Source organism: Acanthochromis polyacanthus, chromosome 13 (assembly GCF_021347895.1).
Source record: "Acanthochromis polyacanthus isolate Apoly-LR-REF ecotype Palm Island chromosome 13, KAUST_Apoly_ChrSc, whole genome shotgun sequence".
In the NCBI taxonomy this organism is placed as follows: domain Eukaryota; kingdom Metazoa; phylum Chordata; class Actinopteri; family Pomacentridae; genus Acanthochromis; species Acanthochromis polyacanthus.
Genome location: NC_067125.1, coordinates 16,458,111 through 16,476,062, shown reverse-complemented (window position 1 = coordinate 16,476,062; position 17,952 = coordinate 16,458,111). Strand labels below are relative to the sequence as shown.

General features: G+C 39.3%; 1 protein-coding gene across 1 annotated transcript in view; it reads left to right on the top strand.

The window, feature by feature from the left end:
• Positions 1-17,952, top strand: part of LOC110966174 (sucrase-isomaltase, intestinal-like) — a 66,931-nt gene that overhangs the window by 39,176 nt on the left and 9,803 nt on the right. Inside the window, exons 27-42 of the mRNA XM_051958129.1 lie at positions 660-828; positions 3,460-3,556; positions 4,132-4,244; positions 4,529-4,654; positions 6,768-6,896; positions 7,085-7,201; positions 7,330-7,392; positions 7,535-7,651; positions 7,770-7,860; positions 7,963-8,101; positions 8,458-8,591; positions 8,707-8,741; positions 9,368-9,484; positions 16,283-16,431; positions 17,191-17,275; positions 17,453-17,509. Coding sequence (XP_051814089.1) covers positions 660-828; positions 3,460-3,556; positions 4,132-4,244; positions 4,529-4,654; positions 6,768-6,896; positions 7,085-7,201; positions 7,330-7,392; positions 7,535-7,651; positions 7,770-7,860; positions 7,963-8,101; positions 8,458-8,591; positions 8,707-8,741; positions 9,368-9,484; positions 16,283-16,431; positions 17,191-17,275; positions 17,453-17,509 — 1,738 coding nt within the window. The remainder of the gene's footprint in view (positions 1-659; positions 829-3,459; positions 3,557-4,131; positions 4,245-4,528; positions 4,655-6,767; positions 6,897-7,084; positions 7,202-7,329; positions 7,393-7,534; positions 7,652-7,769; positions 7,861-7,962; positions 8,102-8,457; positions 8,592-8,706; positions 8,742-9,367; positions 9,485-16,282; positions 16,432-17,190; positions 17,276-17,452; positions 17,510-17,952) is intronic.

The window sequence follows — 17,952 nt, the reverse complement described above, 5'->3', positions numbered from 1 at the left end:
TTGAAAAAACAGGATTTTAATCTCTTCAGCTCTAATAAATAAATAAACAATGTATACTCCCCCAATCATAAAGGTAAATGAATATGCATTCCAAGCTATATATTGTTTTCACAAGTGGTCTTAAACTGGCCCCTTCTGGGTGATAATTCACCAGGCCATTTTGGGTAATATAGATGCTGCTATTAACAAGCAATAAAGTCCAACACGGTGCAGAAAATTCTGTTTGTCTTTTTTAAGGCAAGAAACTCTTTTTTCCCCCCCTGCGAGATTAAAGTAACAATGCTGAGTCAACTCCTCTGATCCAACCAGATATGGTCAGGAAAACTGCCCTGTGTACGAGTGCCTAAAGCGGTTTCCTCTTGCTCAGCAGTCATGATGATGTCATATGAAGCAGGAGAGTGCTGGAGTCTATTCAAAGCACATCTCAAAGCAAGAGGGTGACATTATTTTGTAGTTAAGCCTTCCCTGCGTTTTAGAAGTGTCAGCTGAAATTTTACTAATTAAAATTTATGAAGTATGTTGAAGAGATGCCTGCAGTTCCTATGGGTCATTATGCTTATTTGTGTCAAAAATATTGTGGATAACTCAGTTTGACAATAATTCCTCCTCTTTCTCTCTCTTTCTCTCTTGCCTATTTAATCCTCTGTCACTTATCTCAGTTGGGACTCCAGTCTGCCAGGTTTTGTCTTCTCAAACATGTTCATCCAAGTGTCGACTCGACTGCCATCTAAGTATGTCTACGGCTTTGGGGAGACGGAGCATATATCCTACAGACACAATCTCGACTATTTGACCTATGGCATGTTTTCCAAGGACCAACCCCCTGGTGTAAGTCTCACACTAAAGCACAACATCATACATCTGCACATACAGTTGCAAGAAAAAGTATGCAAACTTTTTGTAATTACATGGATTTCTGCATAAATTGGTCATAAAATGTGTTGTGATCTTTATCTAAGTCACAACAATAGAAAAACACAGTCAGCTTAAACTAATACTGCACAAAAAAAGATACATTTTCATGTTTTTATTGAACACAACATGTAAACATTCACAGTGCAGGCTGGAAAAAAGTATGTGAACCCCAAGGCTAATGACCTCTCCAAGAGCTAATTGGAGCCAGGAGTCAGCCAACCTGGAGTCCAATCAATGTGATGAGATTGGAGGTGTTGGTTCAAGCTACCTGCCCTATAAAACACACACCAGATTTGAGCTTCCTGTTCTCAAGAAGCATTGCCTGATGTGAACCATGCCTTGCACAAAAGAGGTCTTAGAAGACCTATGATCAAGAATTGTTGACTTGCATGACGCTAGAAAGGGTTGCAACTGAAACTCAGCAAAGGATACGTGATGCAACAGGACAATAACCCAAAGCATAGCAGTAAATCAACAACAGAATGGCTTCAACAGAAGAAAATATGCCTTCTGGAGTGGCCCAGTCAGAGTTCTGACCTCAACCCGATGCGATGCTGTGGCATGACCTCAAAAGAACGATTCACGTCAGACATCCCAAGAATAATGCTGAACTGAAACACTTTTGTTCAGAGGAATGGTTCACAGTTCCTCCTGACCATTGTGCAGGTCTGATCTGCAACTACAGGAAATGTTTGGTTGAGGTTATTGCTGCCAAAGGAGGGTCAACCAGTTATTAAATCCAAAGGTTCAAATATTTTTTTCCACCCTGCACTGTGAATGTTTGCATGTTGTGTTCAATGAAAACATGTATTTTTGTGCAGTATTAGTTTAAGCAGACTGTGTCATTCTGTTGTTGTGACTTAGATGAAGATCAGAATACATTTTATGACCAATTTATGCAGAAATCCAAGTAATTTCAAGGGGTTCCCATACTTTTCCTTGCAACTCTATATGGCCACAAAATTTATACAGCACTCATGCTGACTACATTATTTATTCCTCACTTCTGCTTCTGTTGCATAGTTGACTCGTGCACAATGTCATGTAGTTGGACAATGTGACACAAAGTCCAAGTATTGTCCACAATTTTTAGAGATTTTTTTTTATCACCAGCTTGTTACATCAAAACCGATTTTTGTGCCTGTTAAAGGACATGTCAAAGAGCACCCTGCATAGAATGTCTTTAACATCACGCCCTCCAGAAACTGTGGAGGTGACTTGTAAACAACCTTCCTGCACAGTGTGTAAACTTGCCTTTCTCTCGTTCGTGTCCCTTTGATGTGGCTCTTTTGATATGAGCGGCGGTTATAGAGTGTCATCATGTTTTCCCTAACAGCGTCAAGGCCAGACAGGATGAGGTTTCCACCTGTATCAGCATTATCAGGCATAATTGCTGAGCTGTCAAGACCGCTCTCCACAGGGTTCAGAAGAATGTTACGGACTCCCTCAGAGAGCAAAGGCAGGGACGGAAACTAGAAGGAAAAGAAAAAGTGAGAAAAAACAGAGAAAAAGAACAGACGCGACGTGATGATATGGATTTTGTATTTAAACATTCATCAATATAATACAGCATGTTATATAGTTTTAAATTAGACAACTATTGCTTTAAATAGGATGCCACAGCCTGACTTCCTGAATTGCCGAATCCAAATTCTTTCCAGAATGAAAGTCTGTGTCCATACATGTTTGTTACGTGCATAAAACCAAGAGTACACCAACATTGGCTGCCACTCGCTGTTAGTGGACAAGCAGATGAAGTTTCTCCTTGGTGAATTGAGGCCATCACACCATACAGCATGGCCACAAGGACACCCATTTAGCAAGGAGAGCACACATCTGAACAAATGTGACAGAGACCAGGCCAGCCCTCAGAACCATCATATTAGTGTTTAACAACTTCTTATGTACTAGAAGTGCAGGAGCCTGATAGTGTGATGTGCTCATGAGTCTTTTTTGCAGAATGGTGACATCTGAAAGTGGCAGGTTGTCCTGTCCTCCGCCACCTTCCTATTTGTTCCTCTGTCGGGTTCCATCTTTATCTTAACACTGACAAGAGTGAGACCCTCTCAGTGGTTAAAAGAGGAACACTCATAAAGTCCACACTTATTCCCATACGACCAATTTGTTGTTCCATATGCATAATTGCTAAAGCACACTACTATATGTACATGTGTCAATGAACTCAAAGGCAAACTATTTTGTTGAATGTCTAATCATTCAAATTATTTGATATCTGTGTTGCACTTCAGACATTTTTGGTTTTTACAAAGTCCCTCGCAGCAACTCAAATGTCCAAATAATCTCTGAGTTCACTGTCTACCCACTTGGTTGAATAGCAGATAGCTGTTGGAATATTTTTTTTCTCACTATGGGGAAAATTGTTTGTGAATCCCAGCAGAGCTGGAGGCAAAATCATTGTAGTGTTGTAGTCATACTCATAAATACGATGACACATGTATTGTCAGGTAAGAAGAGTGCATGATGAAACAAAGTGGTACGCAATCTACCATTAGAATTAACCAACTCTGTGTCTTTTTATTACAGTACAAGCTGAATTCCTATGGCGTTCATCCCTTCTACATGGGTGTTGAGAACACCGCTGATGCTCATGGTGTGCTGCTGCTCAACAGCAATGCCATGGGTGAGAGACATGTACACACAAGCACACATGCACAAAGTCGCACGGATTTTTGCACATACACACATATCATAGGAAACAAATGCAAGTGCAGCCAAGCACCCTTACATGTACACATGATCACACTCAACTGTATATGATGTTGGCATTTATGAATTAATGAGTGATTTTTCCATGTTTTGAGCATGACCTTCGGCAGAGTCTTATATAAAGCCAACATCTTCACTCATCCACATTTGTATATATTAGCATATTGAATGTCACTTTGCATATATCTGTATGTCTGGAAAACTGAAAGAATACCTAGCTTTTTGTGGATTCCAGACAATTTTAAAAGTAGTATCTTCAGAAAGTGTCATTTTATGAGTAGGACTGTACTGTGTCTTACATACACTGTGCTAGTTAAACATTGTACTTATGTAGAATAAAATGTTTTAGTTGTTTGTAGTTATTTTTCTTCCTTCCTGCACCGCTTGCTTTAGATGCTAAAATGTAGTGAGCCCCCACACACATGATCTTACATGCCACTTCGTATAAATCTTTAAGGAACATAAATGCCTTATTTGCTTCGTGTCCAGATGTGACTTTCCAGCCCACTCCATCTATAACCTACCGAACTCTGGGAGGTATCCTGGATTTCTACATGGTCCTTGGACCTACGCCTGAGATGGTGGTGCAGGAGTACACTGCAGTAAGTCTTCTTGGACTTTATGTTTTGTCTGTGTGTGTGTGTGTGTGTGTATGTGCATGCATGCCTGGGTGTGTTTTGTGTCTGGCTCTGGGCCGCTGTTGATGGACTGCAGCAGCTGGGAGTTCCTCGCTTCACCGCGCTCTCTCATTTAGCCAATCTAAACACTCATACACACACAGAAACAATCAAACAAACACTTTGTGGACGCTGTCCCGTTTTCCTGCAAAACAACTTTTTCCTGTACTGAACTGGTCTGACTTCCTTGTTTATTTTCTTCTTAACAGCTGATTGGACGACCTGTTCTACCTGCCTATTGGTCCCTTGGGTTCCAGCTCTGCCGCTATGGTTATGCCAATGACTCGGAAATTGAAATTCTATACAACGAGATGAGGGCAGCTGGCATACCCTACGTAAGTTCGCAGACAAATACTTTTCTGATATGTCTGAATTTAAGATAAGTACTGGACCATGCAACAGTATTGATTCCAGTTCTGTGACAGAAAATAATCTTGTCGGAGAAACGTCCAGTGGGGTTGAGGTCAGTTGATGTGGAGGAAAGCCTGTAATAATCAGCATTCCTTGGACTTCAAATAAATCTTGCAAAGTTTTGAGTAGTTTTTGGCTGAAATATGAAGTTGATTTGGGATAGGGGTTCAACTCAAGCATAGGAAAACCACCCCAGACTTAAATATTGACACCACCACATTTCACTAAAGGATTGATACAGTACAGTGTTTTTCTCTCCCCTGTTTTTCTCCTTGCATACACCCTTCTGTTTGTGTCAATATTCTCAAACAATGATTCATCAGTAAAAGGATTTTTTTCCAGCAAGTCTACTATGAACTGCTTGTATGTCTTAGCCCATCACAACCATCTGGCCTTGCTTCTTCTCCTGAGAGAGTATAGAGACCACTTTGCATCCTCTAAGATCACTGGCTGACAGCCTCCTTTTGACAGGACTTTTGCTAATAGGAGTCTTGCATTCTTTATTTAGCAAATTTAATATCTGTGATAAACTTGCTCTTCTATTTCCCAGTGAAAAAAGCTTGGTGTGTTGATCTTCAGTTTGACCTCACTTAGCTCTGATATTGTTTCCCACTGTCACAATGTACTTAAACATTTTGGAAACATGGGGCATGGAAATATTTAGAACAGGTGAACGATGGCTACAATTTGATATACTGTTTCCTTTGGTGAGAAGTTCACACTAATTTGATTGGCATCTGAATATTAAGAGGAAGGGATACAACTCATGAAAATCCGAATCTTTTGAGGGAAGGAGTTATTATTGCCATTGCCAAACATTTGCCATTCAATTGTAGAAAGCATTGCTTGTCATACTTTTAAAAGTTATTTCATATTTTCAGTTTTACATGAATATATGATGGATTTTCAATGTGTTCTCAGACTTTTGTACCACACCATATATATCTGTGTATTATATAAATATATCTAGATAGTGGGCTAGAGAAAGCAAGAGAGAGGGAGAGACAGAAGGAGGTATCCAACCGAATTTTTTACAGTAACAGAATGTTACAGGACACAATACTAATACTGCCAAAAAAGCATCCAGTCCAATTACATTCCAGTATGTTTGGCTGCCTTTCCTAAGACTTCAATTTCATTCAATAAGTGTCTCAGCAAAAGGAATCATTTCATTGTCCTGATCTGAACAAATGTAATCCGAAGCTTCTACTTGTCCACCACAGGTTGCACAGTACAGAGAGGTGCACTCAGTGAAATAGACTAAGCTATATCCAAAACACTATCTATCCATATTTTATAATGTAATTCTTGTATGTGCACAATAACTGAACTAGATAAAATTTGCCACTGCAATGAGGCAAAATATTGACATTGCCTTTGTGGATTACATTGGAGTACATCTAGTTTAACCTAATCAGATGTGACCTATAATCTCATTTGAAATCCAGTCCACTGTCGGTTCAGTCTTTCTGGTTTGTACCAGGCACTTTCTCACAATGGAATCCTGGATAAGATTTTGTATTAAGAGTGTAAACGACTAAGTTTGTAACAAAATAGAAAGTAATGCTGATACGTAGGAACATTTGTGTCTAACATAAGCAAGATGCCCCATGAGGACATGACCTGAATCCCATCCTTTTCATCATGCAGAACAGAGCAAAGGCCTTTCCATCGATAATCAAGTGATCCCCAGAATGTGCATTCACAAAGCCCTGACCTGCAAGGAGCTGACACCAGTCAAAACAGTCCCCTGTACCATTAACTGGAATGAAAGATAACAAAAACTACAGATACTTAAAAAGGCTGTACATCATCTAGCTTTGCAATATATTTACAACGACATACTAGACAAGCACAACAGGCTAAGCGATGCTCTCATTGGAATGAATAAGAACTAGCAACACTTATCCTCCATTTATTCATTTATTTTGATAATGTGCCCTGGCTCTGCAAACCTCTAGGAAGTGAATATGAAGTAGACTGTTCAAAATATGTTTAACATCAATTGATCTGAGCTTTAAATGGTATCTGCTGCAGGATGTGCAATATGCAGATGTCGACCACTTCGAGCGTCAGCTGGACTTTGTTCTGGACCATAATTTTCTAGGACTGCCTGCCCTGGTTGACAAAATGAGAGCAGAGGGCATGAGATTCATCCCCCTTCTGGTACTGCCATTATTTTGTAAATTACTGATTAATGTCACATGAGCATATACACTGCTGTAGTTGGGATTATTATTGCTTTGAAGATGTATAAAGCATATATCTGTAAGAAAGAAAAAAAAATCAAATTACTGAAAATCACTAGCCAGTCTTCACTACAGTTTACAGAAGATGTGTGCATTTAATTCCAGGATCCTGCCATCTCAGGCAATGAGACAGAATACTACTCTGCCTTTGAGAGAGGAAAAGCAGCAGATATCTTCATCAAATGGCCCAAAGAACTCAGTGATGAAATCGTATGGGGCAAGGTAAGAGGGAATGGATGGACAAACATAGTCAACCAACACCCAAGCATGTATTGATGAGATGAAACCAAGAAAGAACATCATGGTTTTTACATGGTTTGTGCTATGTGTTTTGTAACCTTTTTCTACAGGTCTGGCCTGATTATCCCAATATCACAGTAGATGAGTCACTAGACTGGGATACCCAAGTAGAGGTAAAATAATTTCTACATTAACCTCGTTATCATACAGCTCAACGTAGTGGAACATTTGTTTAAACATTACAAATGCAGATATACAAAAATCTTCAAGTTTTTAGCATTTTATTTCCTGATCATTTGAATTTCCCATCTCTAGATCTACAGGTCTTACACTGCATTCCCAGACTTCTTCCGCAATGAAACAGCAGCATGGTGGCATCAAGAACTCAAGGATTACTATGAGAATATCGTCAAGTTTGATGGCCTTTGGATTGTGAGTGTCCTGAAGCAGAAAATTCTAATAAACTGACATAATTCGCATTCCCCTCTCATTCTACCTGATTTTTTTTTTTTTTTCACTTTCATCACCTTCACTCTGTCTTGATCTGAAGGACATGAATGAGCCCGCCAGTTTTGTCCATGGCACAGTTGGAGGGAATTGTCTTGGTGATCCACTTCTAGAGAATCCTCCATACATGCCACGTAAGTCACACACACAGTTTTTGTTTGTCTCCTTGTGTTATCAGAAGATCATTCATCTCTAATATTGGTATGCATTTAACGATGTGTTTGTGCACCCTGAAGCCCTGCACGCTTCAGAGATGGGCCTAAACCACAAGACTCTGTGCATGAACAGCGAGCAGATACTCAGTGATGGAAGGAGAGTCAAACACTTCGACGTCCACAGCCTTTACGGCTGGTCTCAAACCAAGCCCACATATGAGTAAGTGAATATTCTTATACGTGTGTGTCTGTTTGTGTATGTCTTTGTTTCTTCATATGTGAGCTATTGTGCAGTTATGCTGACTTTTGTGCGGTTGTGCTGTTGGGTGGTAAAAGGTGATATGAGGGCAGATACTTTTTGTTATTGCAATATTTTACATGCATATATATGCGGATGCTTGGCTTTGAGCTCATTTGCTTTAGTTTAGGAAAGTTCTTTAATTTGTCGGAATGATTTCTGATGGGATCTTATAATAACAGCAATGAATGAACGAAGAAAACACATTATGCTAGCTGTTGTGTTATGTAAATGTATGTTACGTCTATGTATAATGTCTGAGTGCCTTTTCTGTGCAGCACCCTGTTGGAGCTGACGGGTAAAAGAGGCATAGTGGTGACCAGGTCCACTTACCCCACCAGTGGGAAATGGGTTGGACATTGGCTGGGAGACAACATAAGCAGATGGGACCAACTATTCAAATCCATTATTGGTACATGTTGATTCATCGTTATTATACTCTGTCAGCATGAAATATCCCACATTTGTAATCTGTTCAACAGAGAGAAATGAATCTTTGACTTCTCATTTTCTTTTTTGTGCTACAGGTATGCTGGAGTTCAGTCTGTTTGGTATCTCTTATGTAAGTACCATTTCATCCTTGTTTTGACAAGACATAATCTTATTGATGTGACCTTGTCCTCTCTAAATAGATTACATCGGCTTGAGTGATGTTATTTTGTTTGCTTGACCCTCTGATCAAAGGACATCTTGAAATACAATATGAAGCCTGTCATTACAAGCCTCACCCCAACTGAGAGGCCTTGTGCGAGTGTGTGATGACATATAAAATGTGTTACTAATTGTGTAGTTCCAAATGACAGTTAGATTTCTACATTGCTCTCCTGGAAATGAAACAGATATATTGTCTTTACTTGTTTGCCCCTTTGTCTTTGTGATTATTTCTGTTTCTTACTCTCCTACACATATCGTCCTTCTGCCATTTCTCATCTTCTTTGTGAGTCTAATAATAATTAAAATCTGACACCTTATTGATCCTTATATAGAAGGTCAATTGCATGCCCCTAGCCTAGCCACAGGGTCAAAAACAAAATGCACAAGGACACCTCAGTAACATGATGCTTACAGCACAAGTAAAGTGACCCGAGCTGCTATAGTTGCTCCCTGATGTCCCTGATTCCTCTTTCTGTACATCTGTCTATTCACACACATACATACTTATTCTCTTTGTCAATGGCTCTTTTTCAGACCGGGGCAGACATCTGTGGGTTCTTCGAGCCATCTAATTATGAAATGTGTCTTCGCTGGATGCAGCTCGGTGCCTTCTATCCATACTCACGCAACCACAATGGCAAGGGTAACCCGGTGAGTGAGTTTAAAAAAAACAACTCTCTCAGAGATTTAAATTCTTAAAGCAGCTTTCGTTCTTAATTTGAGGTTGTTTGTTTCATGCTATACACCAAAGCTTCTCATCCAAATTGCTTCCTCTTGGATAAAAGGTGAAATGAACCAAAAACAAAAGTTCAGTTCACTTTTCCATTCTGTTACTGTCATCGAGATGTAGTACAAAACACAGCCCAGTTTCATATTAAATGAGAAGGAGCTATATTGGTCTTCAGTGCAAAACATATTATCGTTCATAAATGTAAAACACTGAGATGTTTCTGTTTTTAGGGGCTATTCTTGTGGCAAATCCCATCACCCCACCAACCTTGGAAACAACTTGGTAGTGGGAGTAACTATGATGTTTTCCAAGCTCTGTCATTTCTGGTGCCTAAACTTAACCAAGTAGTTTAGTTTGCGTAAACAAAAGAAAGCTACAACTAAAAAAGGCGGAAATTAGCAGCTGAAAACAACATAAAACAGCAACAATAGCAGATGAAAACAATACAAAGAAACAATAATCCAGCACAGCACCCCAGTTTTGAAGTTGAAAGTATTTTGTTTGTGGTCTTCCTAATTTGGACTTTGTTGCCTGCTTTATGCTCAAAAGAAAGAAAATGTCAAGTTACCTGACATGAATGCAAGACAATATAAAACAATTGTCAGGAAAAAAATGGCATTCTACAGTTTTCCAATTTTTATTGTGAAAATGTATTTTTGCACTGTGGATCAACAAACAGCAGCAATTTCACATTTTGGTCCCAGAATGTTTCATAAAATGGCATTACTTGGACCAATATAATATTTAAATTCCTCAAACCACAGGATAGTCCCATTAGACCAGTCACTAAACTTAGTAACTTCAGTTACTAAGCAACATGGCATCAGTCCACAGGATTTATGACAGTTGAGACAGTATAACCTCAAAAGTAAGGTAGCCTATCACTTCACAAAAGTGATTTTAATCTAATACATCTGGAAAAAGTGTGTTGCAGTGTTTTAATTATTCTCCTTCAGCTCAAGTTTATCCAGTGAACATGTTTTGCTCATTTAGACATCAACTACTGAGGCTAGAACTCCGCAAAAGGAGCTTATTGCTTTCAAAAGGTATAAGAGCTGAGTCTCATGGCCTGAAATGACACAGACAGAGTTCTAGTGCTCACTTCATCTCAAATTTACTTCAACAAGCATGTGCTCAGAAAATATGATCAAGTTGTAAAACTTTTGTTCCCCTCCTACCAACTTCTATTGTTTGCACACAAAAAAATGTAAAATCAGTTTCTTTGTTTCCTTTGCCACCTCTCTCTTAATCTGTGTCTGGCATACATACACACCCACACAAGCACACAAAAAGATAGACCTGTTTGGTGGTGTAGTGTCGGTGGCATTCATTCTAGTGGTGACCTTTAAGAGCGTTGGAACACATCTGAGAAATCCAATAACGCCCGTCCGGAGATCGATCCCACGAGGCGAAATTTCTCTGCACTGGAGTCTGCAATACTAGACAGGACACACTTGTGTGTATGTGTGTGTGTATGTAGGTGTGTTTGTGCGTGTGTCGGTGCCTGTGCTTTTTAACAACATGGAGTGGGGATATAATTGAATTCTCAAGGTGATCTGGGCACCACTGCACACCAGCTAACTTCACACACACACGCTCCATGATTCCAATCATTTAATAATGGCTTGCAAATGGGTGTTTAAACATGGGTAAAACTGACAGAAAAAAGTACACACACGGCAGGAGAGGGCGGCGCAAAATGACAGTTTGAGAGGAAGAGGTAAAGTCAGGAAGACGAAAAGTAAGAGGGAAAGAGAGAGAGCCGATGAGAGAGTAGTGCAGGTAATTATACCGAATATGAGAAAGAAGAACAGAATCATTGAGCAACAAATTACTGACAAGCAAACATAGATAAAGGAATCAGGACATGAAGAGAAGTTCCTAGGCTGTGAGACCGAAAAACAAAAAGAAAAATAATATGAGGGGTAAAACTGGTGGCAAATAAAACAAGATGGCAATTTAGCAAGTTAAATAGTGGTGACACAGGGTAGTAATAAGGATGTGAGAGACAGGACAAGGCTGAATAAACAATTTACTGATTCTAAAACAATCAAGTTAGAAAAGTAATGTGTGGCAGGATGGGGCCCGGTGAGAAGATAACAAAATACACAAACCACCACTGAGAGATGGGAGCAAAGAAAACCAAGGTCATCTATGTAGTCTGTACTGTAAAAAGTGTATTTTTTTTAACCAGTCAGTCATATAAAATCCCTAATCGTCCGACAGTTAGTGACTGCAACCTCCAGTCTGCTTAACAAGGCATTTGACAACAAAATATTAACACCACAAACCAGACTGGAGGCTACACAAGGTCAGAGACATTGGAGAGAGAAAAAAAGAGGAGAGTTTTTGCAGAGTCATTCCCGGAGCTCTGTCACACCTAGTGTCTCTTTGCCCTCAGACAACTTTCGGTGTTGACCTCGAGATAATTTCACTGCACCAGCAATATACTGCAGTGTCCACAGTCATATCAGAACAAATTAATTAAACAAGATATAGCCACATCGAGCCTGGTTTTAGAAGTGCAGTCATATTGGAGTCACATATATTGTTATTCACCCAAAGGGACGTATTGTTGTTCATTGAAATATATTTTCTTTTACTGATGCAAGCTCTGCAATGCAAAACCAAAGCTCAAAGGTTTATTAAATGGGGTGAGGGAGGCGATTCCAGACAGATAAATGAAGAGAAGTAGAGGATACAAAAAATGAGAAAGGCTGACACAATCAAATAACTTTTTTTTTTTTCTGGAAACTGCGTGTGTAAATATGTGCGTACGTAAAAATCTGTCTACAATCAGTGTGTATCACAAGGCTTTTTGCCACTATAAATGGACCATATATTACATAAATCATAAGATGGATTCTCTGCCTCCTTCTCACTCTTCTCATATCTCTTCATCAATCCCTCATCTGGTTTGATACAGATAAAGTGTACCTGGAGGGCCTAACAGACAGTGGTATAACTATCAAGTCATCCAAGATTTGTGTGACTGAATGTTAAAAAGTACAATCGCAATTATGATTAATTAGCACATTGGGAATTTTTTATCTGGTCTGTACACCAAACCCCAAATTTATTCCAGTTCACATCCCATGCATAACTGGTCAGACTGCAGAACTCAATTTAGTAGTTAGTTGAATTATCAGCTAATCAATAGATTATTCAGATTAACTGATAAATCATTTAGTCCGCAGAACACCAGAAACTGTTCAGAATGCTCCATATGTCTTTAAAGTACCTGATTTGTCCAAGTAACAGCTTAAGACTTAAATATATTTTTTGAAAAATTATACAACTGAGAAAAAACAGTAAAAACAGCCATTAAAAAAAGTTGAAAGCAAAGACGTTTCCCTTGCTGTTGGAGACAAAGAGAAACAGCACAAAATAAATGCATTTGAGGGCATGATATTGATATCTTAAGTTATCTCTGAGATGTACTGTATGTCAGTGAATAACAAAAATACATCTAGAAATCCAAATTATAACACAATGCATCCTCAGTTCCCGAAATATTCCCATGATGACCTAGCTGTTGACAACACAAGACATTATCGTTTTTGTCAACTGTCTAACCAGACCTGTTTGCTTCTTAAGTGCAGTAGTAGCCAATGCTTCATTGTCATTGTAGTTTAGACACCACCAAAGGGGGGAAGCAGCAATAATGTTTGATCCAGGATCAGTGACCATCCGGCATTGTTCAGAAGAGCTGTCACAAATCCCAGCAAAGACATGAACTGTTGGTAAAACGCCATACATGTTTTGGTAACTCTTTAGTTTGATGTGACCTAATGGTTAGGTCATTAGTGGATATTTCCATATTTATATCAGAATTTAATTCCATTTAAATTCTACATCTGAGAGTAGAAATTCCAGCTATTTGGAGTTGTGAGATTTTTCTGAAGACGGTGGATGAGTCAGACACAACCACAGAGAGCTCAGAAATTACTGTGCTGGGTGCACCAAACCTGTTCATCAGGACAGCCAAAATCCACACAGTTCAATAGTGCATCTGCGGTCACATTGAATGTAGCCAGTGAAATATTTCTCAAAGTGTTTCCATTATGTGCAATGTCCCTTTTAATTGATAACTGACAACAAATTCAAAAGACAAATTCCAACACTGCAGTCTGTCTTTCTTCCCACTTCCACAATTTACACTAATAACACAACCAAACCCAACTGGACCCTGAAACTTTACGCAACAAAGCTGCCCAAATATGGCCCTAAAACCCAAAGATTTGTCTGGACTTTACACTGGGTTGTCAAACCTCACAATATCTGCACAGTATTAACTCTGCACATCCTCTTTCTAATTATTAAAGCATTACAAGCTCATATCCATCTGGTCAGAATCATTTCATCAGTCCCTGTCTGTCATGTTCATTCTCGCTTATAACTTAGTATGATAATTGCTTCCCAGTGAACACATCCGATTGTATGGCATGAGGGGGCAAAAGGAAGGTTACTGGAAAAAGGGAGGCAGGTAGAACTTGTGGGTTTTCAGATAATTACAATCTTGTAAATTTCCTTGGAAAATTAAATGATAATCTGGTAAACTCCTTAGGTCAGAAGATAATGGACATGTTCAGTATTCAATCATGTGCTGTTAGGCCCGTACTTAGTAACCACTGTGCTACAGTTAATAACTATTATCAAATATGACCCAGCTAAACTGCAGCTGGGAAATAAATGTCTGCCATTTTATTGCTCTGTGTGAAGATTTTGTTCATTATATCGTATGACTTTTTATAAAAATGTATTTCTTAAACCGAAAAGACAGAAGGCTCATATGCACAGATTCATGCTTAACTACGCAACACACTGAGCTATTGCATACATAGTCGTTCGCAAATGCAGTGCACACCAAGACACACACACACACACACACACACACACACACACACACACACACACACACACACACACACACACACACACACACACACACACACACACACACACACAGCATCATAGGGAGGAGCATATGGTGGTGACACGCTTCAGCTGAAAATCTTCATGATCCTGTGTGTGTGGGTGGGTGGGTGTGTGTGCTGCCTAGACTGATTATTGTCCTCACTACAGTTCCTGAAAATGAGCTAACACTTTTAGATTGGCCCACATTTACAAAAAAAAAAAAAAAAAAAACGATGACAGAACACTATGCCCTCTTTTTCCGTCCTTGTCTCTAAAGGAGGCGTTACACTTGTTGCCAATTAACATGAGGTAAATGTCAGTACAGTGTGTGACAGTAATTTAGCAGTTTAAGTCCACAGGTTAATGTATTTCTTTCATAGTACAAACTATCAAGTCTCTCTTCATGTCTGGTTTTTGAAGCTATTCATGTTGAACATGTTCAATCTAAATAGTGAATCAACAGTGTGATCACTATGACAAGAAAAATGCCTTTGTGTATAACTCATTAATACTCCACTGACAGCTTTTTTCTGCAGAGCCTGCTTCTCTGTGTGTATTTGCACTTGTAACTGAGAGAAATAGCCAGCAGTTTTGAAATGTGTATCTACCGAAAGAGCAAATCTTTTTACTCCACTGAGTGCCTGTCTCCAGATACAAATAAATAATCTCAGTCAGTGGATGTTTTATTTTGACTTTTTGCATTTAGCATCCCCTCAAAAAAAGTGGTTCACCTTGATGTCAAACAGATAAACTCAATGATTCAGGGAATACCACTAAAAAAGGTTTTGAAAAATTTAGTCTTCATCACCAAGTGTGCACTGCTAATTGGCAGGTTGGTGAAGCTTTCGACTCCTTTGCATGCAGAAGCATTGTGCAGGGTGCTCCAGTGAAAGTTAAAGAGGTTGCACTTTTGTCTGATTAAAACCAAAACCCAAAAGGAAGGTGTAAGGAATGGAATAAATGGCATGTTTATCTGCCCGACTCTAAGATGCAATTATTGGAATTTTTGTAACTACATTACATTACTTGGTGGCAATGGGTGATTTATGTTTATCCACGTGGGGGACAAATTAACACACACAGACAAACATGTGCAGTTCATGGTAGATGCATTTTGGTCATTTTGACAACAGGAGGGATGACATCGCCCTCATTCCCTCATTTGTGTTTTTAAAAAGCCTATTACTAGCATGGCCAACCATTGTTGCACAAGATAGTGTTGCATTTCTCGAACATGGTCTTCTTTGTCTGTCATGATGGTAAAATGAAATTTAAAAATACCAGCCACACAAGGTTGTGTTGGAACAAAATATAAAATATCCATATTTGAATACAAATCTTAACTATGGATCAAATTAGTCCATTCACACTCATGACAGAGACGAACTGGCTTTACACCAGACTGCAAGAACAGTGCTGTTTCTGTAGTTGTATCATCTGCACGGATGATCACTGGTGGCCAGGGACATGCAGCTTCATCCTCAGTCAGCGGAGGAAATCTGAAAAAAAAAATCTGCTGAGTCAAAAATAGACATAGAGAAATGACATTGTTTGGCCATTTCAACTCACCTAGGCAATTTTGGGAGCCATCTACAAGCTTCTGGTTGTATCTTTGACCACTCCTCTTGACAGAACTGATATAGTAGAACCAAATTTGTTGCCTTTCTGACACATACTTGTTTCTAAATCCTCGTCCACAGGTTCTTGACAGGATTTAAGTCAGACTGACGCACAAAAAGACTACAAACAATTAATTTTTACCCGTAAGTAACTAGTAGTTTTTTTCATTCCTTCTGTTTTAGCGACAAGATCCTGTGGCTTGGAATTCCACTTTCGCTGAGATATCCCGGGACGTCCTGAATGTCCGCTACACCCTCCTGCCCTACCTGTACACCCTGATGTATGAGGCACATGTTGATGGAACCACCGTCGTCAGGCCACTCTTGCATGAGTAAGCACGGATGCACGACACTCATGGTTCTTATCCTTTCTGCTGTAGTCATGGCTCTCTATTTCATAAAGACACTTAATCACATAATTTAGTGCTTACCCGCGTGGATCTTTTATCCTGATCACTGGCAAGATAACCTGATTTTATACCACATTGCTTCTCATTAGTGTGCAAAAAAATCACATGTGGTAGTTTCTGGACTACAGATTAATTTAGGAGGAGCTTTTGTTTGAGTGCTTGGACAGATATTAAGCATCACTCTGTTGTGATGGCCAACTCTGTAATTATCAGTTGGTTAGATCATATCAGCGCCAACGCCTATCAGATAAGCAAGGTAAGGTAGGCTAGTTTGACAAATTTGCTCATTGGAATAACTTGACAGGGTAAGAAAATTGCAAGTGTCTTCCCTGCCACAACGGCTGCCATGAAAAAGCCCTTGAGCAAGGCACTTCAATTCCAGTGAGACTGTATAGACGCCAATTGTAAGACGACTGTGGCTGCACTTGGCAGCTCCCAGATGTGAATGTGTGAAATTCTAAGGAAAAAAGACATATTTATTCATTTTAAGAGACTCTTATAAAGTCACAGATGGTATTAAAGGAGCTGGCAGGGTGAGTCTGGCAGGGTTATTTGGCTTGCATGCCATTGAATTCTGAATGAGTATTTGAACAGTCATCTGGGCTGAGGACACATGAGAGAGAGTTAGTAATGTCTTTTTTTTTAGTCTGGCTTAATCGCCTCCTTGCTGGTGTGTCACAGGTTTGTGGAAGACAGAAATACATGGGATGTACACCGACAATTCCTCTGGGGACCTGCCCTACTCATCACCCCTGTACTTGATGAGGTATGCATGTACACACACACTGTTTCGTTTTCTTTTCATTGTTATTTTTCAGTAATAAGGATATCACAGTTTTGACTTTCTGACCATTTCAAGAAGAGTTGTGAGCTAGCTGCTCTACATTTATTTATCTTGCTTTTGGTGGGTCTCATTCTTTTTAACAAATTTTCTTACTGACAGGGACACACAACGGTGGAGGGCTACTTTCCTAATGCACGCTGGTATGACTACTACACGGTAAGTCCCTGTCTGTGATAACAAGGGAATAATTAGAAAGACAAAGCTTTCATTGAACCCAGAAAATCCCCAAACTTTGCTAATGCATTGCAGAAATACTGCAGATGAAACCAAACCCTGAAAACACATCTGAGTGGTTGATTAGATGCACTTTAATTGTGTGCATCACATATTGGGCTGACGAAAAGCACTGCATTGGAAATGTGTTATGTCTGAAAAAAAAGTCATAAATACAAATATGTAACAAAAAATACAATACTAACAATATTATCAAGAAAAGTATTTAGCCACATCATTACGTTGCATCCCAGCAAATGCAGAATGCACATAATGACAACAACAAACTTGTTCTGTTCCTTCTAGCTAGGGGACTCCACATCTGTTAGACAGCATTGTAATCCCCCTAAAAAAGTTACCCCCATTTAACATACAGGAGCATACAG